General features: G+C 43.9%; 1 protein-coding gene and 1 long non-coding RNA gene across 14 annotated transcripts in view; one reads left to right on the top strand and one right to left on the bottom strand.

Moving 5' to 3' along the window:
* The window catches only part of LOC143908473 (uncharacterized), a 191,786-nt gene that overhangs the window by 69,007 nt on the left and 96,923 nt on the right, over window positions 1-25,856 (top strand). The window lies entirely within an intron of this gene.
* The window catches only part of LOC143908466 (uncharacterized), a 177,572-nt gene that overhangs the window by 63,721 nt on the left and 87,995 nt on the right, over window positions 1-25,856 (bottom strand). For all 12 annotated transcript variants that reach the window (XM_077426135.1, XM_077426136.1, XM_077426138.1 and 9 more), the window contains one exon: window positions 22,400-22,463. In XM_077426135.1, the coding sequence (XP_077282261.1) occupies window positions 22,400-22,463 (64 nt within the window). The remainder of the gene's footprint in view (window positions 1-22,399; window positions 22,464-25,856) is intronic.

The raw sequence follows: 25,856 nt of genomic DNA, 5'->3' as shown, positions 1-25,856 counted from the left end.
CTAATGCGCGCGACCTGTTGCCTTGCAACAACGTGAGACTTATTAGTCCTGCAAAACGAAATTTCGCAAAAAATCAATTATTTTTAATTATACGTATTTGAATTGATCCGAAAAATTTGATAAGCAGTTGTGTTAGAATACATACGTACGCGTAATGCGATTCGGACGAATGTATGGTATAGTACGTTGTGTGTTTTATCATACAAAATATGTCGATATATTGCTATTTCGTAATTAAATAATAAGACACGATTACGAATGTCGATTAATGGCGATTATTCGCTTTAAATAACATGCCACAACAATCGCTCATTACTAATTTAAGTCAGCACTTCTGACTTTCATTCGTATATGACACTTTTAGATTGGATAACGCGGAGCGCAATCTCATTGTTGTGCGAAACGATATGGGCCGATGACATATCATAGAATTTAGTTATAAAATTATAAAACAAATTACATATTTCATATCTCTTCAAGCTTTTCTTTTAGCATAAAATTGATTCCTTTTTTGGTACGGTTTAAAAATTTTGCAAGCTTAAATTGTTTAATAATTTTTTAGTATTTTTACGTAAGCATTTTTTTTTAAATAAAAAATTACGATTGACTATTCTTGAAACAAAATCAATATTTTCTTGATATCGACGAGGTAAATATTGACGTAATTATCATTGAAAGACTAAATAAGGCATCCGAATAGATGTCATCCGTCATTCTAGGATTCTAGGTGATTCGGATCATTATTAGAAAGTCAGACAAATGAATATATTCCAGAATGCGCTATATCTAATAAAAATCATTTAGACGCATTTACTGTAGTCATGTTCATATGTTTTAGCCATGGTTCATATAAACAAAAAATTCGAGAATAAATAGAGTATAAATTAGGAGTGCCACGATCAACAGCATACAGAATTCTAAGATCCTGCGGTACCACTCTTATCATATTACATTACTTCAGGCTTTAATGAAGATGATCGAAGATAAAGATCGAAGATATTGAATTCTGTCCATGGGACAACAAAAGTACAGAACAAATTTTTGGTTTTTTTAATGTAGTTATGTTTAATAATAATGAAGCAACGAAATATTAAATCTACGCAATGGTCACTACTATAGTTGATGCAAAATTCAAAGTGGTGCCGATAAGTTGACAATCAACATTGCTGATCTTTAAATGTGTGTAATTTTAAATAGACACTATTGGTTCTTATTTCGTTAGAGATAAAAATTTATGATTTACATTTGATTCAAACAAAATTTGCTGGTGTTGCAAAATGTTGACCTCAACATACGACTAAGGATATAAATTCAAGATGATACACGTGACGCCACCATAATATTCCCGCATTGTAAAGAACTTGTTAAATGTATGTTGTATACATCTATAGATTGGTCATGATGAATACGTCGCCTGGCCTCCGAAATCTCTAGATCTTACATATGTAAATTTTTTATTTGTGGTGCTGTATTAAAAATACTGTTTTTCAAAATCCATTATCGACGAGCGAGAATAAGAAATGCTTTTCGCAGTATTCCACAATAATTTTATTGTCATTAGATGAACAATTCATTGGAGAATTAGGTTATACCTATACGCACTATTACCCCACTTCCCCCTAATATACAGAAATCAATATTGGGCTGCCAAAGATCTAAGCTCGGATCGTAAATGGTGTTTTACTTTAATTTGATTGTATATCGTAACGGTTTTGTTTCTCTTATTATTATTAATAAATCAACTTACAAATTCTGATGAAGGACAAAGAAGATATGCTTTTTATTGAACGATAACGCGCTTCTTGTATAGTTCGAGTTCATGTAAGCGACTACTCGATAATAAGTGTGTAATGTGGGTATGTAAATGTATCAATGACATTAAAAGTAAGGAGTAAATAGATATTAAATACGGCACATAAATAAAAACAAATCTGGTAAAAATCTTTTGTTAGTAAGTTTGTAAAGAATATTAAAAAGAGATTTATCAAATAATTATGTGTCTGTGATTGAATTGATGCCGTTTTTTTCTTCTTTGATATGCAGATCTTTTAAATAAAAATTTGGTTCTGAATCAAGATCACGGCTAAAACCTTTTGACGGTTACTCAGGAGAATGACCTTGACAACGCATGTCAAGCTAATTGAAATCGGTGAGTTCGCCGCTAATAATGCATAAGTATCTAAATTTGTTAATATTTTTTTAATAATCAATGACTGCCAGTTAAAATCTTTTAAAAGTTATTCAAGTGATGACCTTGATGACATATTACAAAATTATTGAAATCAGGAAATAAACCCTATCTCTGCATATTTACCTTATATTTTCAATTTGTTTTATATACTAGCTTTCAAATCAACACTTTCAGTACCAATAAAAGATACATTGTAATTATTAGATATTGAAAAAAAATTTGTTATTTTATAAAAAAAACTATTTTTTAAATTCAAGACGTACAATGAGTTTTTATTTTTTAATTAAATACATCGTTTTAATATTAAACTAAAAATAAATTAAGATATTAACTTGACTTATAGTAGTATAGCAATAAGTACTCCGAGCTCAGGGATCTCGGGTTGCGGTTAGCGGGGCCGGGGGGGGGGGCTTCGCTGCCGCGGGGGGAGCGCCGTAAGCGGTGGGCGAGGGGGTCGAGGGACGGTGTTAAGGGTCACCGGAGGGAGGCTATGCGGGGGGAAGAGAAAACTGGGAGAGAGGGGGAGCGCGATGCGAGGGGAACACTTTACGTAAGGTTGGGTGTGGCAGGGCTGCCAACGGGGATTTGGCGCGGGGCAGGGCCGCCAACGGGGGTTCGTTGCGGGGATTTGGGGCGTTTTCCGAGGGGGCGCTCGGAGCGGCGCTCGCGCCGTTACCGACCGTTTTGGAGAATCGTGGAGGGCCAATATATTTCTCGTTTGTTTTTTTTTCTTTTTGCTTTTTTGGCGTCGTTGCTCGCGCGCGTTCGGGCGCGTCCGAACTCGTTTGAACTCGTTTGAGGTCGTTTCTCTGGACGTTTCGGGGGGGGGGGGGGGGGGGAACGACGCGTTCGAGGTGGTTTGTTTTGCGGGGGGTCTCGCGCGCCTGTCTTCGTCGTCGTCGTCTTCGTCGTCGTCGTCGTCGTCGTGTTTTTTTCTTTTTTTGTTTTTACTCTCGGACCGAAGGTCGTTTCGATCCGCGTCGCGACCGCGGGGGATAAGCGCGGTCGCGCGGAAATTGGTATACGGATTTGAGAAAAGGAGAGAAACAGAAATACAAAGCGCACAGATGAGATACGCATATAGTTTTTTTATTTATTCAAAAGAAATATTACAAGCGCGTTTACATTGTTTCGCTCGCGCGAATATATACATTTCGTAGACGCGACATCGTTATAAGGATTGGAAACAAAGCGCGGCTATCTCGCAGTCGACGATGTTGTCAGGATCGAAAAAATCGCTCTTCAGTATCGCAGTCTGAACCGAAGTTTCCATTTTCATCGCGGCGGCGGCTATCTCTCGATAGCGCGAAAACTTTGCGTCGACTTCCTCGGTCGCCGCGCTCAGCGCACGGACGACGCGATCCATGCAAAATTGGAGATCGTACAGCGTGAGCAGGGTTTTGCGCACCATCGCCACGCGAGCCAGGTTGGGTAGCTCCATACGTACGATCGGCCCGTTGTTGATCACTCCGAATCGCAGCGTCATCCCTCCGATCAACATCGGCGAGGAGAGGTGAGTTACGTCGGAGAGAACGCGTTCCATGCACGACAATACGTCGCGTTTGCGCTCGACCAGTCCTTTTCACATGTCGAGCGTCAGGGAGATTTCCCTGCCTTGTTTGTTTCCCAGGGCGATATCCACGTACGAAGGCGATTTGATTGCGATACCTATGGCTATGTACTTGTAGCCAGTCGTCGTCAGCCGATAACGCGTTGTCAGGATGCGCACAGGGGGCAATTCGACGGTCTAGTCGGTGGGAGGGCGAAAGTTGGAACGAAACTCCTGATGATAACGACGACGATCGTCCTCGACGGGCGCGTCGGTGGAAGGATGAGAGCTGCGACGCGACTCTTGGCGACGAGGAAGATAATGGCGATCGTGCATCGAACTGATCCTCCGCTTTTTATTGCCGTTGTCGTTCGCTTCCGAATCCGCCGTCTCCGTAGGGGAAATACTCCTCGGCGCGGGTCGATCGGCCAACGTTGAGAACATTTCGCGCCGCGGTAACCGTTCGACGCGACACTGATGCCTTGGGAGGGACACGTCGGTATGTAGGAAAAATCTGACTTATGTCGCGCGTGGCATGGTGTGGGAAATTTGCGCGGTCCTCTACTTCCTTCGGCGGATGCGGAGATCGGAGAGCCGAATCCCGGTGTCGTCATCGTTCCAATAATCGCTTGCCGTCGACGTTAGCGAGTTATCGTTAAAACGTACGATTCGATCGAGGAGATCGCGCAACTGCTGCAACAGTTCGGCCTTAGGGCAGACAATATTCAGCATCCGCAGATCGAATTTACCGGCCGACGAGACGGTCCTCGTAAATTTGTTGAATTTGTAGAACTGCGTCCGAGTGGTAAAGTACAGATTGCCGTCGATGTAGCGGAAAATCGACGTCACGCCGGTCGGTATTCCGGGAAACATCACCTCGAGGGGCGTAAATTTGGCAACTTTCTTGCTCTCGTGGCATTCGTCTATCTCGCCCTCCGAGTTACCGTTGAACATCACGAAGGAACGTCCTCTGTGGGTGTTCACCGCTCCGTTGATCAACGTGTTTTCGGGAAATCCGAGTTCTTGCAGGGTCTTCGGCCAACCTGGCCGCAGACTAAATTCCGGATATTGAACCAAGTATACCAAATTATATACAAACACCACGAGATCGCCGGACGGGAATTGATAGGCGGCGGTCACGCGCGTGTAATTGTCGTGAAGAAAACTCATGTGATTTGAGAGGGCTAAAGGTCCGTTGTACGTCCTACCGTCCAGATCAATCGACCAAACGTAACGCTTGTACGAGATGTACATTTGATTTTTTAAAATCAATATCCCGTTCACGCGATCGAGGCTGCACAGGTCCGGCGGCGGCGGCGGCGGCGTCCGACGCGGCGGATCGTTCACAATTTTTTTACCGTACAAACGTTGAATGTCGGCGATGTCGTTTTGGTCGAGTTTCACCGGATACTGCTGGTCCGGCTGTATCGCGAACATCACCGATGTTTTGCGCCCGTTGTGCACCAATCCGAGGGAGTGGCCGATCTCGTGCGTCAGCGTGTAATGCAGGGAAAACTTATCCGCGGGATGTTTGTTGACGTAAATGTGCCACGGCTCGTCCCCGTCGACGTGCACCTCGGAGACGAACCCCGCTTGGTCCGTCGGGAGAGACGCGTAGGCGAGCACGTTGCCGGGGCCGTCGAATTTGTCCGAGCACATTGCTCCGTTTACCTTGGTATTCGTGTTATAGTGACGTAGGCGTCGCCAAGATATTATAATGTCGGCATTCGGCGTTTCGGAGCGTTCGAACGTCAATGCCGAATGCTGCGACCACAGATCAAACGCGGCCCGCGCCGTGCTCAGTTCGGTCCCGTCGGCTAAGTGAAAATGCCACGTCAGGTGCGTCTTCGGCCATTTGGACAGGCTCGCTTTCGTTCCGTGTTTCAGGATGTCTCGGAAACCGCATCGCGGTTTTCTCATAAATTGCAGCGTTTCGTTGTTGGGCGTTCCGTCGCCGAGTAAATCGTAGTAATTCTGAAGATCCTCGAAGGCTTTGCGAAGAACGTCGTTTCGTCTTTGAGCCGGAACCGCGTCCACGTCTTTGGACAGATATCCGTATTTCTGCAGGTAGTCGAACGTGAGCGTGTAATTTTTGTCCGTAATTGTGGAATTGATGCACCCCGCGGCGATAAAACACGCGGTTAACGCGATTATGCGCGCGAGCCGCATCGTCGAGAACGAGAGAGAGAGAGACGGTGTAACCGCGATGATGGCGCGTTGCGGTTTAAGCGGGATCTGAATGCGAACGTTTACGCGATGACGCGGATAGGTGGCGGCGCGGCGGGGGGTTTCGGGCGTGAAAAAAAAAGCGTCGAAGATCCCTGCGGATGAGTCGGCCCGATAAGGAAAAATTGCGTCAACGATTCCGGCGGATGAGTCGGTTTGATTAAAACAAATGCATTAATTATTTTCTTCGATGCGTATTTTCCGTCGATTCGTATATTTTCCTCGACGCAATAAAATGCATTAATTATTTTCCTCGATGCGTATTTTCCGTCTATTCATATATTTTCCTCAACGCAATTAAATGCTATTCTTAGTATATTTTTCTGCCGCAACACCCCTTTTTTTTACCATATATAAAAACTCGAGACTAGACTTGGGCGTAGTCTATCCACACTTTTTGAGTGAACTCAAGACGATGGAGAAACTTAACGAGTGAAAAAACGCGTGTGATGTATTACATAATCACATCACAGCCCTGACGAGGGAGGTTGAGGATTATTGCGACACGCTGCGGCAGTTGCAGCAGCACTTGAAGAGCTTAACTGGAAAGGTGCCTCCCTGTCTGGAACTCATCGTTCGCGTGGGACGATGACGACGTAATGCTCGAAAAAACGTGAGTATCGCTTTCAAACGTGAAATTATTTCTTATAATATAATCAAACAATAAATTTTATATTTATGTATATTTATATTTATTATTCATATTTACACTGGACAACAAAATTATCGCAACAAAAATTTTCGTCAAAAATTTGCCCAACTTCAAATAAGCACAACTCCGCGAAAAATTGTCATATCTGAAAGTTTTTTTTTATTTTAAAGGGTGAAATCTGTACTTTAAGGAACCATAGTTTGATTTTGAATTTAGCTTTTTTCCCCTCCCGCCGTTCTTCCAAAAGTAAGGACGTGTTTTTTCTTTGAAAAATTGCATACTTTGACACATTCTACGGAGTAGAATGAATTTTTTTCGTAACTATTGTTACGTACGGAAATTTTATATTTCCGACGACGCACGTTAAAAGTCTTGAAGGCTTAGACGACGCACGCTAGGCTCGGAATTCCGAGGAAACGGCCAGGGTTAGTGTAAATGTTTAGATTATCTTATCGGGGTCCGTTGAAGGGCTGGGGGCCAGATGGGCCCAAAACTACGCTTCTAGAATGTTCTAGAAGCTTCTAGAATACCTCCCCCCTTAAGACGCGTAGGAAAAAGGCGGGAATCTCGCGCGGGAGATTCCGGTCTTTTTCGGGTATAAATAGGGCGGAAAAACGCCGCGGAAAGCAGATAAGTTTTAACTTCGGTCTTGACTAGACGTAATTCTCAGACTCTCTCCTAACCTCATTCGATTTCCTACGTTCCGCTATACGCTAAGTTCGAGCATTCGCGCTCAATTCTGGGACTTAGTCCCTACACTATCATACCTCATAAGACCGCGCTTCACGCACAAGTTGTATTGAGATTTATAGAATAAAGGTAAGATAAGTTTAAAAAGAAACAAGTGTAAAAATCTGGAATCTCATTTCGTATTTTTAATCAACAAATCGATCACTTCTAAGATTCGACTCGCAGTTGTCGCTGACAAAGCGTGGCGATCTGTGCTGGGGCGCTGACGAAGAGTGTGGCGATCCAGTGCTTTCGCTGCCGAAAGCGTGGCGATTACGGGGTTGATTCTTGGAGGTCGTAATAATCACTGTCACTTCTGGGATTCCGACTCGCAGTTTCCGCCGACAAAGCGTGGCGATCTGTGCTGGGGCGCTGACGAAGAGTGTGGCGATCCAGTACTTTCGCTGCCGAAAGCGTGGCGATTACGGAGTTGGTTTCCAGAAACAGACAATAATCTCGACAAATTCCCGAAAGTGAATTTGAACTCTACGCTGACGATCTGAGCGCTGACGAAGAGTGTGGCGAGCAGAGGGTGTGGCGGATTGGTTTTGAGCGCTGCCAAAGAGTGTGGCGAGCTTAAAATTCATTTTCGTGAACGCGGCTGAATGACGAAGAAAGGAGGTAGGCGCGTTCGTATTAAACAAATCAGATTCTAGATCAAGCAAGCAGTCATTTCTAATCAAGATCCTCTCCCCTTCCTCCAACAATTGCAACAATTAGAAAACGCACCCCCCTTTAAACCTATTCCTGTCGATTTCAACGTTGATTATCCTAATTATAACCAAATAAATAAAGCTGATCCTCGTTACCATACGTATAAACTCAGATATCTTTTCGGTCCCAAATAATAAAAATAATAATAATATCCTTCACACGACTTGTCCAAATCCCTGGTAAATTGCTTAAATGCATTGACCAAAAAACGGACGAACTATAACAGTCAGAACGTGACACTATCATAGCAACCATCGTAAAATATAGACTTTTCCCTGCAAATAAAAAAAAAAAAATAAGTCCGTACGATTTTTTTTCGCCGAGTTATGGCTTATCAAAGTTACCTATGCATTTTTGTGCATTTAATCACCGCCAACATTAGCATTACCCGATGGACACTACGGGGAGGTTGCTGGTCGGATTTTGCCCATCGTGTGTGTGCGTGCGTGCGTGCGTGTGTGCGTCGTGTTAGCAGAGATTTGCACAAACTAATTTTTATTTAAACAAAGCATTGTTACGATTTTGTCTTTTGTTTTCCAAATGAGCAATACAATACAAACAATTAAACACAATATGTACTAAATAAAAAAAACGAGCAACGCAAGAAGATAAAACGATTAATACATTAAAAATGAAAGTATATAAAACTAATAATATATAACGTTTTTTTTACACAAATTCATAAAGTATTTAAATTCGCGGAGTCGATGCTGGCGAAACATTCGTGTCGCTCGATCCACTAATCGCGCAACTTCATCACGTTCTCCATGGCGCAGCACCGTTGGTGACGCCGGCAGCGAAACGCGCGATCGGCGCGAAGAGACTCCAAAACCGATCAACGTCCTCGTACTCCGCGTCGACGGTCACGATCGTCGCGTCGACGTCGCCGAGAATCTCCTGCAGCCATCTCTTCTTCTCGAGACCTTTCACGTAGATTCGCGCGTTGGGCGTCTCCTCCGTCTCGCGCAACTCGTCCAGGTTGTCGCGCACCGCGCGTCGAACGATTGTCTTCGCCTGGCGATAGTCCGTGTCGCCGTCCTCCCAACAAAGGCCGTGATGGTTCGCAATCAGCCAACTGGCCCTCGCTTTCTCGGAGCTCGTCAGCAGATTCCAACTCATCGGTGCGCGAAACACGTGACGCGCGAGCACGCGCGTCTCGCTTCGCAGCACGGCCACCTCCTTCGCGACGAATCTGTCGCCCACCGTGAATCCTTGCAGGTCGACAAAGATCGTCGTCGTCGTTGCCGCTGTTACCATTGCGTCGGCGCGCGTTGGAAAAAATTAAAGAACAGACGTTCGTTTAAGTTGCTCGTTCCTAACAGAGTCTGAGAAACGATGGAAGGAGCCCACGAATTTATATATTCCTCGTTTCCGGGATAAAAACACGCCCACAATCACATTTTTTCGTTTCCCGGATGAGGTATTCTCGCAATCGCATTCTCAGTTTCCCGGGATTTTCCGTTAGATAATTTTGCGCACCACGTTGGTCAGCGGACTGTACTCGATGACGCGATCGTGAACGATGAGACAAAAAGCTGTGGTTTTCGGCGAAACGTTTTCCTTGTTTTCGAACTCGATGCGCACGTCCACGGTGGCGCTCTTCACCGATTCGTTTTGACGGGAACAATTGATCACCGCGAGCGGAGCTACCCGCGCGAATTCGCGCGGAGAGAAGAGCGCGTCGTCGCGACCGTTCCCGTAGTACGCTTCTCAAAATTTCGCGTACATCTCGTACAGCACGGCGAACTTGTCGCTCTCGAAATCCACGTTCACATCGTCGTAGGGATAGAATTCCGAGTTGAGATACACTTTCACGTTGGCGAGCGCGCAATGATCGAACCTCAAGGCGTCGCCCGCGAATTTGTTTCGCCGTCCGGTCTGTAGCGCGAATATGACGTATCGCGGCTTCTCCAATTGCGGCGCGGCTCGCCGCTTCGCGAATACGCGACGTCGTGCTCCCGACACGCCGCGTCCAACGGATTGATGCTTCCTTCGCCGCGCGCTAGTCTTTTTGCTAGACGCGTACCAGGCCCGCAAAACTGATAACCGGGCATGTGCAGCTCGAAGGGAAGAGCGTTTATCGCGCGATTGAACAGACCGGTGCCGCGCATTCGGTCGCGGAGAAGGAGGATTCGCTTCTTCTTAGTTCGAACAGGAAGTTGTTTGCTGCCACGGACGATTGTAGTGTCGCATGCACGGGCGATATCTCTGCACCTCGGGATCCGCTCGTATATGTTCCGGCAAACGGTCCCACAACAGGTGCACGTATCTCCCAAATTGACGCAACAGAAGGACCTTTGGAACGTATTGCAACTCCTCCACCGTTAGATTGAGAATTTCGTAACTGTCCACCAGTATAAGAAACACACTACTGTGAGACATCTCGCCGATGCGCGCAAACAATTCGTTGCTTTTAGAAAATAAATTTTTTTTTCTACGGATACGGCGACACGCTCGCGCTACTTATACCCGCGCGGAAAGCGTTTGCGCACGCGCGACAAAACGAAGCGACGTCCGCGCTTCTCTCTCCTTTTGTTTCCGGCGATCGAGAGAGAGACTCATCGCGAACGAACCGAGCGGAAAAACCTGAGAGAGAAAGAGAGAGAAGGCAGACATGCGATTCGTGCAACAGACGGCGACGATAGGAGTCTCAAATCTGGATCGCAAAACGTCGGCGGGGTCGGGCGCGACCGAGAGAGGAAACGGAGAATCGCGCAGGCACGGTCCTCTCCTTCCGAACGTCGTCCGTTGCATCATCTGCGGTCCCTCCAATTGCGGCAAAACAAACGTTCTGCTGAGTCTGCTGGAACAACCGCACGGTCTACGTTTCGAGAACGTATACGTGTACTCGAAATCTTTGCAACAACCGAAGTATCGATACCTCGAACGATTGTTCGAGCCTATGAACGAGATCAGCTATCGAGCGTTTTCCGACAATCGCGACGTCGTTCCGCCCGACGAGGCGGAAAAATGAAAGCGACGAAGAGAGCGAAGAAGGACAGCGAGAACGACGACGACGGTGGCGCCGATTTGGAGCGCGATTACGGGGAGGACGACGACGTTTTTGCCACGCCGATCAGGACGACGACGACCGCGGAAAAAAGAGAGTCGCGTGCGGCGCGACTGATTTCGGCTCCCGCGACGACCATGATGAGCTCCACGCTGATCCGCGGCGATTCGGTCCAGTTTTTACCCAGAGAACGCGAGATCGTCTCGGAGACGACGACTCCGCCTCCCACGTTGGAGAAGTCCGTCAGGAAATCTTTGAGTACGGCGGAAGGTCGCGACGCTCTGAATAGCCAACTAGGACCGTTAGAGCGGGAATACTTGGGCGCTCTTTTGGGCGGCGACAAAAACAAGGAGATTGACATCGTTTACGGAGTGCATTTCGGCGAGAAAGGCACGATGCTGGGCAACAAGCGTTTCGACGTGAACCCGGATGACTCCATGGTCATCGACGGTGTACGGTACAAAGGCACGCGCGGCCTGTACGAGTTGATCTAACGTACAGGAGTATACTTTTCTCCACCAGCGCTCACAAACGCGGTAGCAAAGCCGACAATCCCGTCAAGGGCAACAAGGGACCGAAGTACAAAAATAAAATAGCGCCGCTCGTAAACCCGTCTCACAGAGTTGGGACTACGAAGGGTGCCGGGCTACCGTCGGCCATGCGACTGACCGACAACGCTGTCGATTACGTTCATTGGGACGATCCCAACGAACTGGTCGATAGACTTAGACTGCTGGACGCCTCTCGTCGGGCCGGCAACAACGCTCACGACAACGAAATCCTGTCGATAATCGAGGAACTTCGCGAGGCCGGCTTCGTCATAAATTGATCGGTCGCGTCGGTCGCGACGTCAGTGCGAGTCGCGCGCCCACCAGCGCGATGTCCGTGAACAAATTCGGCATGTCTCTGACGGATCGGAGCAGCGGCGACGGAGTCGACGGTGCATCCGCGGTGAGATTGCGCTCCTCGATCGAGTCCCTGGGCAATTACGCGCGCAACAACGCGCTCTTCATGAGCGATGATTTTTACGACGCGAGGGAGCGCAAGATACGACGCGTAGCCGCGCCGGAGGTCGGCGCCGACGCGGCCAACAGGAGCTTCGTCAAACGAGCGATCGCGGAGCTCGGAAAGACTTTGAGTAACGCGATAAAAGAATTTAAAAAAGAGTTCGTTACTGTGACAGATAAGCTCGAGGTCGAACTCATCGCGATCAAAACCGTTTTACGGATTATCAAACAAAAATGAGCGTGGAAAAACGCAGACTCGTGAAAGAACTGCACGCGCCGGCGCGAAAAAACTTTCCTCGCCGCCGCGTCGTGGTGCACGGTTACGACGACCTGTGGCAGGCCGACGTGGTCGAGATGCGCCCCTATTCGCGCGCGAACGCGGGTCACAATTACATTCTGACGGTCATCGACGTGCTGAGCAAGTACGCCTGGGCGATCCCGCTCAAGTGCAAGGGAGGAATGAAGGTCGCGACGGCTCTCCGAAACATCTTTCGCGAGAACGCGCGACACCCCAGGAATCTGCAAACGGACAAAGGAAAGGAATTCTACAACGCCGACGTGCGCATAATCCTCGACGAGCGCGAGGTGAATCACTATTCCACGTATTCGGTGATGAAAGCGTCGGTGGTGGAGAGATTCAATCGCACGTTGAAGAACGACATGTGGAAGCTCTTCACGCTCCAGGGATCGTACAGATGGATGATAGACTCGTTGCCGCGCCTCTTGTCGAATTACAATCGCCGCAGACACAGAACGATCCGAATGCGTCCGGCGGACGTGACGCCCACCGTCGCTGAAAAACTGCTGCGCACGGTGTACGGTCGCGCGAAGATCGCCGCGCCGGCGAGATTTTGAGTCGACAATCCGGTGCGCGTAAGCAAATTCAAAACGATCTTCGAAAAAGGCTACACTCCCAATTGGACCACCGAGATCTTTCGCGTAGCCAAAATACAAAGGACCAATCCCGTTACGTATCTGCTGAAAGACGTTCGCGGAGAAGCGATAGCCGGAAGATTCTACGAACACGAGTTGCTGCGCGTCTCCAATCCCGACGTCTATCGTGGAAAAAGTCCTGCGCAAGCGCGGCAATCGAGCGTTCGTGAAGTGGCTGGGAATGGACAGTTCGCACAATTCGTGGATAAATAAGGCGTCTGTGTTGTAAAAAGAAAGAAATACTTAGACATTCGTAGAAACGCACAACGCTTACTTTATTGTTAATAAAAGTTTACACATTCGTCGATTTGTTTCTTACGTGTTATTGATTTTCCTCGTGTATTTTTTTTTATTTCATTTCATTTCATTTCATTTCTTTTACCTACCGATCGCAAACGTGTTTCGCGCACCGTTTCGCGGTCAATTGCGAATTCACCAATCGCGACAGATTTTTTATCCAGGCGAAATGGCCTCTGTTGACGCCGCGCAGCGTATCGCGCAGATACAACAGATTTACGTGCCTGTCCCTCTTATCGTCGGTCAACCGCAGAAGCACGATCGCGTTGTCGTCGGCGCCCCGTCCGAACTTAGCTTTCTTTTCAATTTCGTCCCGAGTTGTGAACACGTTGATCGATACGTCGTTCTGACGTTTGAACTTTCCGATTTTTTACAGATCAATGGGAAAATCGATCCCGTCGAGATTCAGCACCGTCGCGTAATCGGGATACGAGTTGCGTCGTTCCGCGTTCCGCTTGGCGGGATAAAGAGCGGCGACCACCGCGCGGGCGAAACACGCGTCGTTCTCCGACAGCACGTTGACAACCGCTTGTTTAAGTCTTATACCTTGCGGTATTTTCATCCAACATCCCACGCGCATAGGATTACATTTGTTCACGTTCACCATTAGGTTCAGTATTTGCGACAGCGCCCATCCGCTGTCGCGTTCTTAAAATTCGTCCAACCGCATTAGAATCGCGTCGCGCACGTGTCTATCGTACCACTCGCCCAGATCGGACCCCGGGAGAAGCTGTTCGTTCCGCGTGGCGATACTCTTCACGTCGGTCTTAACGTCCACTACGAATTCTCCGTTGAATATGACGTTAATCTTCAGACACCCGTGTCTGGTCATATTATCCCGCACTTTTTCAAGCACGGTGTCCTTTGCGTCTTCGAGAAATCGCGCGGGTTCGATGTACAGGGCTATGTACGTCGAGTTCGTCACAGCGCCGGTCAGTACGCGGCGTCGGAATGCCGTATCGATCTCGATCCACGAAAATATTTTGCCGCCTCCGCCGTCCAAACCGGCACCCACGGCGTGTTCGAATCGTCGACGCAGATCCTCCCTTGAACCTTCCAATCGCGCTATTAGAGCCGCCGCTCTGGTAACGGCTCCCGTGTTTCCTCGCCTCCCGGAGCGTTTGACTCGACACTTCTCCCGCAGGAGTCGAAGACACTCGTCGCACTCGTTCCACATCGCATCCAGAAGGGTTCGCTCTCGGGAACGTTGAATCTCACTCGAGCGAAGAGACGACGCGACCTGTAGGTTTGAATCCTACGTATCACCTCTCCTCCGTACAACGTCTTGCAATATAGATAATACTCGACGGGCAGGCAGCGCATATAGTCGTTTGCCCTAGCGGAGTTTGCCACCGTCGTCTCTATCCACTCTCGCTCGCGAATACTTCGCGCTCCTATTTCCCTTCGCAGATGATGGGTAGCCAGATTCCATCGCGCGGTTCTCTCACTACCGACGCGCGCGCGTTTGACGACGACGACGACGCGTCGACCCTCGCCGATTCGTCGTCCGATTCGGACGAAAACTTTGGCATGGGCTCGCGACAGAACAGGTCGACGTCCGATTCCGCGGACGAGTGATCGCGGCGATCGTTCATTTCCCAAATACGTGTCGCTGATGCTACCATTGCACCATTAACATGTCAAAATCTAAATACACATCTCCATCTACAGTCCGCCAAAAAAATGTTTCGGCGTAATTATGAGGATCGAGAAAACTCTGTTGAGATCGGAGATCGGCGATTCCGATTTCGCGACGAATCAGATATCTCGCTAAGTCGACGCGCCGCGGACCCCCGTTCCTCGGGGACGGATCCCAGTCCCTCGGGGACGGATCCTCGTTCCTCACGAACGGTTCGATGATTTTCACGATCGGTTTCCTGATTTCAGGATCGAATGTTGGTTTGCAAAATTTCGCGTACTCGTCGCTCATATTACGTTAAGAGAGAAAAACACATTAACTTAGAATCCCCCGAGCGAATGGGGATACAAATATTGGCGGACCCCGTTTTATTTTACATTTCCCTCCACACTGTAAACAGAGCTCGTTTCCAATAGGCCAACGTCAGTTCTAGTGATATGCAATACAAAATGCTTGAGACACCATGTGTCAGTGCCAGCGAGTACGTTTCGAAATCCGACTTCTCTGCCGCAAAGCAAACGCACCATCGACGAGCAATAGCGTCCGTCCGTTCCCATACCGTATTTTTTTTTTTACAAATATATTAACTCTCGACCGCGCTCTAGAATCCTCGTAGAAAATGACCGTTTGCCGCGCCGTTCGCGCGCCTGTTCAATTTATACCCCCCGTTCGTCGTCTCAACGGAGGACGTACCCCCTGCCGGACGCGCTCTTTTCGGAATGACGACAACCGCTCGCCGCATCCTTCGAAAAAACCCAGAATGACGATAACCGCTCATCGCATCCTCCGACGAAAAAATAAAAGAAAAATAAAAGGAATGAAACGACGAGAGCGACCGCGAACGAGTTCGAACGCGCGTTAAAAAAAAAATTATCGCGAATCGCACGAATCGATCGAACGAAGAGGTGAGTCATCTCTCTCTCTCTCAATCTCGATACGTTGGGATGGGCGGAAAAACTACAAAACAAAAGGAGGAAAACCGCAAAACAAAAGGAGGAAACGACGAGAGCGACCGCGTTAAAAATAAATCATCGCGAATCGTACGAATCGATCGAACGAACAGATAAGTCATCCCCATCGATCTCGATACGTCGGGATGGGCAGGAAAACCACATCCTACCCGTCGCAACGCCGATCGAAACGACCTTTGGTCCGAAAGTAAAAACAAAAAAAGAAAAAAAACACGACGACGACGACGACGACGAAGACGGGCGCGCGAGACCCCCCGCGAAACAAACCACCTCGAACGCGTCGTTCTCCCCACCCCCCCGAAACGTCCAGAGGAACGACCTCGAACGGCCTTCCCTCCGGTGACCTTTAACACCGTCCCTCGACCCCCTCGCCCACCGCTTACGGCGCGCCGGCAGCGAAGCCCCCCCCGACCTCGCTAACCGCAACCCGAGATCCCTGAGCTCGGAGTACCTATTGCTATACTACTACTTATTGTTAGCTTTTGCTTAATCTTACAGTATACTGAAATAAAATATAATTCAAAGATATGGTAGTGTCTCGCGCCAAGTACACGCGCAGCGAGTATATAATATACATATATACATTACAAGATTAAAAATTGTGCAAATTAGAAATTTGCACTTGGCTTCCTCATCAAATTGAGATGTGCGATTCGGAAATGCACATAGCAGAGTCACAATTTTGATGAGAGAGAGTAGGAAATTAGCCAATTGAATCCACAACGTATTGCTACGCGCTCAAAGCTCCTCTATGAAGAATTTTGTATTTTATTAGATGCATAATTTTTAGTTTGGCTTCCTCATAGAAGAAGCTTTTCGCGCGTAGCAATACGTTGTGGATTCAATTTGCTAATTTCCTACTCTCTCTCATCAAAATTGTGACTTTGCTATGTGCAAATTTCCAAATCGCACATCTCAATTTGATGAGGAAGCCAAGTGCAAATTTCTAATTTGCACATTTTTTTTTTTCAAATTTTTTCATAAAATTTACAGGTTGCATATTCTTCTTGCTTCTTTCTTGAAAGTCTATCTGCCTCTATCCTTCCTTAACTTTCTTTAATTATACTTTTTTGTTTATATTAATTTTGTTTCGGAATAAATCAAATATGAAAAATTATATATGAAATAGAAATATAAAAGACTGAAGAATATAATAAAATTAAAAATAGACCGATATCTTAAAATTTGCGGAAGTTAGAACAACCACAAACATTTCTACCAAAATTCTAAATTTTATTAAAAAAGAACCGCTTTACCGATCATCGCCAAATTCAATCCCAACTTTCCTTACATAATACTCTATCGATTAAAAAAAAAAATACATCCCGATATCTAAAAAATTACGGAAGTTATACCATAAACAAAAAAAGGATACATACACACACACACATACATACACATAGATATTTTGTTCAAAAGTGATTTTTCGACGTTTTAGAACATAAGCAACACATTGGCATCGAAAACTTAAAAAACAATCTTTTCTTTAGTTTCTTCTACCCCTATTTCATATATAATTCATTAACAATTGGTTGATTAGATTTAGTTTTATATGCGATCAAAGATCCATATATGAAGTTTATGAAAACAAAGCTTCTTCTATGAGGAAGCAAAATATAATTCTTGCCTTTTTAAAATGTTATCCATAAACTGTTTAAAATACTAAAATATATATGCTTCTGCATTAAATACAAATATATTTAGAGTATCATGATAAAAAGAAAATTTTATTAACAAACTAATCATGTATCAAAATATAATATACATATAAATATAAACTTCTTCTATCTTAATGCAGCTTTACACCCTAATTTTATTGATAAAGAATTGGCTAACTCTCTAACTAATAATTACAATCGGACTTCCGTTTCCGGAGCAACAGCGGTGACAGGTGTGAGAGTGTGCGTGAGAAGAAAGTAAGAAACTGAGAGTTAAAGAAGGCAGAGGAGGGAGTGAGTGACTGATCGAGGAGGTGTGGAGGTAAGGGAGCAAGAAAAGGAAAGAGGGGAGTGGAGGAGTAGCAGGTAGAGGCGAACGAGGGGCAGAAAAGTGGCAAGTCACAGGGAAGGGTTTGGCACGAACAATAGCTAGAATAGAGGGGTGTCGCGGTGGGGGAACCAAGCCGCGTGCGGCAGCGAGCGGTAGGACACGAACGTTGGCAGGAGTAGAGGGGCGGCTCGACGGGAGAATTGAGACGCGACAGGCAGAGCGAGGCGGGGCATAGAGTATAGCATATAGATAAAGGAAGAAAGGAATAGGATAGAGCGGCGGATGGAGGCAGAGAAAGAAATAGGAATAGAGAGTGAACAGCAAGGAGATAAAGGAAAGAAAAGAGAAGGCGAAGGTGAGAAGAAAGCAAGGAGTAAGCAAACAAAGGCGGAGGAGCTTGCCAGACAGAGAGGAAGAACGGACAGCTTAGGATCGGTCTTAAAGCTAATTCAGAAAAGGAAAGGAAAGAGATAGAGGAGGAAGCGACGGCTAGAGCGGAGAAAGAAATTCTAGATAGGTTTAACGAAGGAAGGAGGCTTAACAGATCGCCGCCGGCGAAAATTAAAAAAAGAGAAGAGGGTAAAGGAAACATGGCGGCAGAAAAGCTGCTAAAAGAAATATTTAAAAAAATGGAGGAACAAGAGGAGGAAAGGAAAAAAGATAGAGAAAATAAAAAATGATATAAAAAACAAAATTAAGGGGCTAAAGGAGGAATTGAAGAGAAGTGAGGCAATATGGAAGAAACAGAGAGAAGCGATAGAAGAAAGAGTAAAAAAGCTAGAGGAGAAGGTGGAGGAAAGGATTAAAAGAGTGGAGGAGAAAATAAGAGAAAGAAAGGTAGAGGAAAAAGGGGAGGTAGGAGAAAGAAAGGAGGAAGTGGTGGAGAGGATGAGAGAGCTAGAGAGAAAGTTGGAAAGGAAGGAGAAGGAAGAAAGAAGAAGGAATATAGTAATAAAGAGTTTAGAAGTGAGGGAAGGAGAGAGGAGGCAAGAAGCGGAAAAGTTATTGGAGGGAATAGGAGCCAAAGTGAAGGCAATAGAGGTGAAGAAAATAGGGGGGGATGTAGAAAAAGGAAGGGAAATGGTATTGCTGAAGCTGGAGAACGAAGAGCAAAAATGGAAGGTGATGGAAAAAAAGAGGAGCCTAGTGGGAAGAAAGGAAAGAATCACGGAAGATCTGTCGTGGGAGGAAAGAAGGATGAATTGGAGGCTGAGAGAGATAGCAAGAAGAGAGGAAAGAGAGGGAAGAAGAGCATGGATTAAAGCAGGCAGAATAAGGTTGGAAAATATATGGTGGAGATGGGATATGGAAGAGGAGGTGTTAAAGGATGAAAGGGGAAGGATTAGAAAGGAGAGCGGAGGAGAGAAGGAGGAGGGGAGAGATGAGGATAGAGGTGAAAAGATAAGAGCGAAAATGGGGGAATAGAAGGTGAGGAGGATAAAAGGGAGGAGTTGGAGAGTAGAAAAACAGTAGACGGAGGAGGTGAGGAAGGGGACAGTAGGAAGAATTGGAGGATTGTGTTCTGGAATGTAGCAGGTTTGGAGAATAAAAACAAGGACTTTTGGGAGGGGTTGAAGAAAGAAGATGTGGTGGTTTTGATAGAGACATGGATAGGAGAAAAGGGATGGGAAAGAATAAGAGGAAGATTGCCGAAAGGGTATGAATGGGGTGTGAAAATGGCGAAGAGGAAGAATAGAAAAGGAAGAGCGTTAGGGGGATGGTAATGGGAGTGAGAAAAGGGCTAAAAGAGAAAAGAACGGATATAGTAAGTGATAGGGAGGGGGTGATAGAGGATAAAGTAAGGAGAGGGGGAGAGAGCTGAAGTATTATAGGGGTATATGTAAAGAAAGAGGGAATAGAGTAAACTTTACTGGAATTGGGACACATGATGAAAGGAAAAGAAAAAGGAAAGTTTACGTTAATCGGAGGAAATTTTAATGCGAAGACTGGGCAGGAAGGGGGGAGTGTAGAGGAAGAGGAGGGGGAGGGCAGAGGGAGGGAGAAAGAAAATCGAAGTATAAGAAAATGGATAGAGAGGGGAGGTGGCTGGTGAATTGCTTAGAGGAGAGAGGATGGGAAATATTCAATGGAAATGTGAGGGGAGACGAGGAGGGGGAATTTACTTTCACGGGAGGAAGAGGAGATACGGTGATAGACTATGTAATAGGGGATGGAGGAGTAAGAGAGAAGATCGAGAGCATGACCACAGTATATACTGTGGCATGACGGTGGGAGATGGAGTAGACTCAGATCACCATCCCTTGAAAATGGTGGTAAGAAAGGGGAACAAGGAGGATGACAGAGGGAAAGGGCGGAAGAAAAGGAACAGGGGAGTGTGGAACAAGGAAGAGGTAAAGGTGTTCGTAGAAAAAATAGGGGAAGTAGAGAAAAAATAGGAAGAGTTAGATAAGGAATGGGATGAAATGGAAACAAGAATAACAGAGGCGATAATAGAGGTGGAAAAGGAGTTGAAGAGACGAGAAGTAGGGTAAGGGTAGGAAAGAAAATAAGAGAGGCATTCTGGACGGGGAGGGGGGTAAGACAGGGGTGCCCATTGAGCCCATTATTGTTCAATGTATTGCTAGCGGATATGGAGGAGGAAATGGGCAGGGTTAAATGGGGAGGGTTAATGTTAGAAGGGAAGAGGGTGTATACGTTGGCGTATGCTGAAGATGTAGTGCTAATTGCAGATTACAAAGATCAAATGAGGAGCATATTAGAAAGATTGGAAGGGTACTTAAGTAGGAAGAGACTGGAGCTAAATGTGGAGAAAACAAAAATAATGAGGCTTAAGAAAAGAGGGAGAGACAGTAAAAGAAGATAGAGATGGAAAAAAAAAGAATTAGGGGAGGTCAAGGAATTTCGGTATCTGGGTTACGTGTTCCAAAGGAACGGAGGACAGGAAGCGCAGGTGAAGGAAAGGATTAGGAAGGCGGCTGCGGTGATGGGAAATGTATGGGGGATAGGGAAGAGAAGATTTGGGAAAGCCTGGGGAAAAGATTGTGGCTGTTTGATAGACTAGTCTGGACGGTAATGCGATATGGGGCGGAAATATGGGGATGGAGAGAGAGGGAGGAAATGGAAAGGTTGGAGGAAAGGTATATCAGATAGGTTTTGGGAGTAGACGGAAGAACGCCGTGGTACCTTGTCAGAGAGGAGCTGCAAAGGGAGAAGTTAAGAAGGGAGGCAAAGATAAGGGCATGGAGATTTGAGAAAAAGTTAGAGGAGGGAAAAGGAAGTGAGCTGGCGAGGCTATGTTGGAAAGAATTGAAAAAAACTGGGAGAAGGAAAGGAAAGAAGGATCAAGCTGGGAGCGGGAGAGGGGAAGTTTCTTTGAAGACAGGGGAGTAGGGCTGAAAGAACTGGAAAGGCTGAGAGAGGGTGGAGAAAAATGGTATTGAAAGCTAATTGGAGAAGATAAGGAGAAGCAAAGAAAAGAGAGATGGGAAAGGATCGAGGAATCGGAATATAATAAATGGTACAAGGTAGTAAAAGGAGAGGGCATTCCGAGATATCTGAAGAAGGGTTGGGGAGAGAGTAGATGGAGAAGGGTGGCGAGGTTTAGACTAGGGAATGAGATGTGAGAGAGCAGGTACTGGGAAGGGGAAGAAAAGAAGAAATGTAGGATGTGTGAATATAGGGAGGAAACGTGGGAGCATGTATGGGAAGAATGCAGAAGATGGAAAGCAGGAAGTGGAAGTTGGCAGGAAGCGGCAGGGTGAGTGCTAGATGAGTAAGGGGGAGGCAAAGAATGGATGATGGAAATAGAGGGGGAAAGAATGAACAGAAAAGGGGAGGGTGAGAAGTAAAGGAAAAGAAAGGGGGCCAAGTAGGGAGGAGCCGTGACAGGAAGGAAGAAGACAGAAGAACGCAACGCGGAAGAAGCAGAGGAAGAGAAAGAGGGGTGAAGAGAGGTACGGGGAGGGAGCAGGAAAAGAATGATTGTGAGGTCAGGCAAATGTGGGCCAGGCAAATGTGTGGCCAGGGTAATACGGGGATGTGTTGTAATAGCGTTTTTTATTGGCAGAACTGGTGCGCACTCAGTGCACATTAAGGCCGTTGTACACTGATTTAATCTCTAATATTTAAAGTAAAATGCAAATATTTTGACTGATAAAATATCTAGTACATATTTTACCAAATAGTGCAATAAAGAATATTGAGGATTTCATGATTTAACCCGTTTATTAAACATACACATTACGTTGATTTGTGTACAACGGCTTTAATGTGCACCGAGTGCGCACCAGTTCTGCCAAAGAAAAATGCTATAAGAGATTTGGGTACGTTCCTCACAAAAACGCTTTGTAAGCCTTACGGGGAAAGGCAATAAATTAATCATACAATTATACATCTGATAATTACAATCAAATTTTTGACATTTATTAATTTTGATTTAAAATTGTTTGTCGCATGATGTGTATAACTCATAAAATAATTATTATGTAATGGTCCGAAATTTATAAAAAAAAATATATATATAATTACTCACCAGAAAAACACACAAATACCGCATTCTGTTCTTCGCTGTCTACCCTTATCTCGTCAGTTTGCCTCTGCAAAAAAAATATTTAAATAAATATTCTATTAATTATTGTTACTGTTAGATTTGTTTTATTTAGTTTATTATTACTTACATTGCCAATGTAAGTAAGACTTAATGCAAGACTTTCAAATAAAAGTAAAATATGAATTTTTTGGCTTATTGAGAAAAAAGTTGGTATGAGATAATAATAGTTTATTATTTATATATAAAGTAAGAGAGAGTCAAAGAAGACATTATATAATTAATATTCTACTTAACTAGAGTATAAAGATCTGATCAAATAATCCAACATTTCTCATTTATTGTTCGTTATATGAAACTAGATACTGTTAAAAGTGTTATACAATTAAAGAAATTAAATAAAATGTTGCTAACTGGCAATTTAATTCCATAATAAATCCATAATAGAAATACATCGGTAAATGTTTAGATGGGGGGGACCACTTTGGATGACTTGATATTTTAGTATGTTGTCAAGGTCACCCTCCTGAGTGACCTTCAGAAGGTTTTAGCCCGCGCTCGTTATTCGTTAAAAAGTTATTAACAAAAAATTTTCGAAAATATAGCAGCTATTTTGAGTATTGGAAGGCATAAATGACTAATATATACATCGAAATAGTTCACGCATACACTTTCCACGCGAAACAAGGTGCCATATGGGTTCGTGGCGCGCTTTACACCTACTTTTGTACTGTTCAACGCGAGCCACTGACTCACGTAGGTTAGTTGACGCGCTTTACACACTCAGTAATGTTGAAGGCGAGCTACTGAATCACGCGGGTAAGCTTTACGCACTCGATACTGTTCGAGGCGAGCCATTGACCCACGTAGGTTAGTTGACGCGCTTTAAAGACTTAAATACTTTTAAAGCGCGTCACTAACCTATGTAGATTAGGGTAATTGTTTAGATGGGGGGGGGGACCACAACTTCTATAAAGCAGTGCAACACATGTGTGTGTGTATGCCCTGCTTTAACGAAAATCACAACTTCTATAAAGCAGAACATACACACATGTGTGTGTGCTCTGCTTTATACATACGCGCATACATTTTCCACGCAAAACAAAACAGCTCTCAAGTAATTACATGTTAATGTTTAATAGATCAAAACTATCGTAGATTTTCAATTTCTCAATAATGACAATTACCTATATATTAATTATCTAGTTTTTAAATATAGTTTTGTCATTAAATATTCTAGAATTTAAAAATAAGATCTTACCGTAACATATTATGAGCCTAACTACAAAATTTACACCTGTGATTTATGTCTTTTTCAGACAAAACTATTCAAGATTATGTGATAAAGGTTAAAAGTTTTATCATTTTTTAAGATTCTATCTTTAGCACGCGAAAATCTGATTTACAAGTGTGTGCAAACTGATATAAGAATCAAACGTATCCATTTCTAAAATTTCAAAAAGGATTCCAAACAATTTATGGAAAAAAAGTTTTTAGTCAATTTTTTTGAATTTTTAATATATCGTAGTATTTGTTTCCCTGATAAAAAGTTTCAAATTTTATCAACTTCCTATGATTAGTTTCTGAGTTATAGGCATTTAAAAGTCGCGTTTATACAAGATCATCCGTATACGTTTGTCTACACGAATTTGCACTTAATGTAGTAAGTAACAGTTAATATAGTGAAAGCACGTAGAAATCGAATATCTTTATAGAAGAAATGCAATATGGATTTAATTGAATGAAAATCATGCACCCCATTTTCTTAGACTTACAAGGAAGTGTTTGAAACTGTCCCTCACCGATTTTGATGGGCTTTGGATATGTTGTAGAAAGATAATATACAATGTATTTTTTTTCTCCCGACTGCTGCCAACCTTCGGTTGGCGAAGACAAGGGAGTATGCGTTTCACGGAGGCCAAATCTTTGTTACCTTAGTTCTCGATAACTACAACATACTTTGATATGTGCTTCCGTATATAAGTTTCTTATTGATCAAGCAGGGTTTATAGCGTATAATTATCATTAATCGTTGTGTTAATAAAAAAGCGAAAAAACGATATATTACATTTATATGTTCTCTTATTGGCTATCGACTGAGTTACAGAGAAAATTGATTAACCAATGACATGCATCCACATGGGGAATTTTAGTGAGATTTTAGTTGCCTCTATGGGCTTCGGCAGAACGTATAGCTTTTCTATTCATCGCAGCACACTCATTGGATATCATATTTGGCCGGTAGTTAGAGGTTAAGTTTGTTTATACAAGTTTAATCTTTACAAAATTAAATAAAAATATAATAAATAGTGTGATAAACAGTAATACACTGCCTAATACAAGTTTGTTTATTGAATCATTTCCTCGGAAATATACCATTGGTATCAGGTATCTTATATGTGTGTATACATACAGGGTGTCAAGTAATAATTAAGCGGATCACTGCTCGTGATGGGTAGCTAGAGCGGGTAAAACTGAATCGAAAAGTCTTACTGTTTTGTAAGTATTTCAATAATTAATAATAAAATAATTAATAAAGATACGCGAATCAAGATGCGTTTGTGCGATTCGACGAGAAGGAGCAGTCAAATGTTTACGTTGCTATTAGGCCGCGACGAGACATTGGGAGGAACGCTAATGTTTATAACAAAAATTATTAACTATACATAAGTGACACTCATTGTCATTATTGTTTATAAAGCACTCCTCTTTCATAATATTTCACTATGCACATAGTAACGTAAACGTTGGGCTGCTCCTTCTCGGCAAATCGTGTGGATGCACACTGATTAATTCTCTTATCTTTATTAATTAATTTCTCATTAATTATTGAGAAACTTACAGTACGACAAAAGACGTTTAATTTGATTCAGTTTAAATCGCTCTTCCTGTCCACGAGAAGTGGTCCGCTTATTATTACCTAATACCCTATATATACATGGTTATATAATTCATATAATTGTAAATTTATTATATATATAAATAAAAATCATTAAAAATGTTAAAAAAATAGAGAAAATTACTTAAGTCATAATTAATCTCATACTATTGTGTATAAGATTTAGATTATGCCTAGTACCTATATTTTCAACTATTTATATGTATATTATAAAATATGTTTCTGCATAGCATAGAAATATATGTATTGCTTTTAAAAGTATAAAATAAATAAATAATTAAAATCTCGCAACAGCAGCAAAAAGATAAGTGAACAAAAATTATAATAATATAAAATAAATAAAAACCTAAAAATTAATTAGTAAAAAACAGATTTAAAAAACTAAAAATTAAAAACTTAAAAAATTTAATAAAAAAGGCAGAAAACAAATTAACAAAAATTGTTAAAAAAAAAACGACTGCTGCTTAACCAGGTTAAATTAAATGCAGAAAATAAAAACAAAAACAAAAAAAAATTTAAAAACTTATAAAAAAATTTAAAAAC

The sequence above is a fragment of the Temnothorax americanus genome, unplaced genomic scaffold (genome assembly GCF_048541705.1).
Source record: "Temnothorax americanus isolate GAGA-0224 unplaced genomic scaffold, ASM4854170v1 Scaffold96, whole genome shotgun sequence".
NCBI classification, from domain to species: domain Eukaryota; kingdom Metazoa; phylum Arthropoda; class Insecta; order Hymenoptera; family Formicidae; genus Temnothorax; species Temnothorax americanus.
The sequence above is the reverse complement of the archived record's forward strand: the minus strand, read 5'-3'. Positions and strand labels throughout refer to the sequence as shown.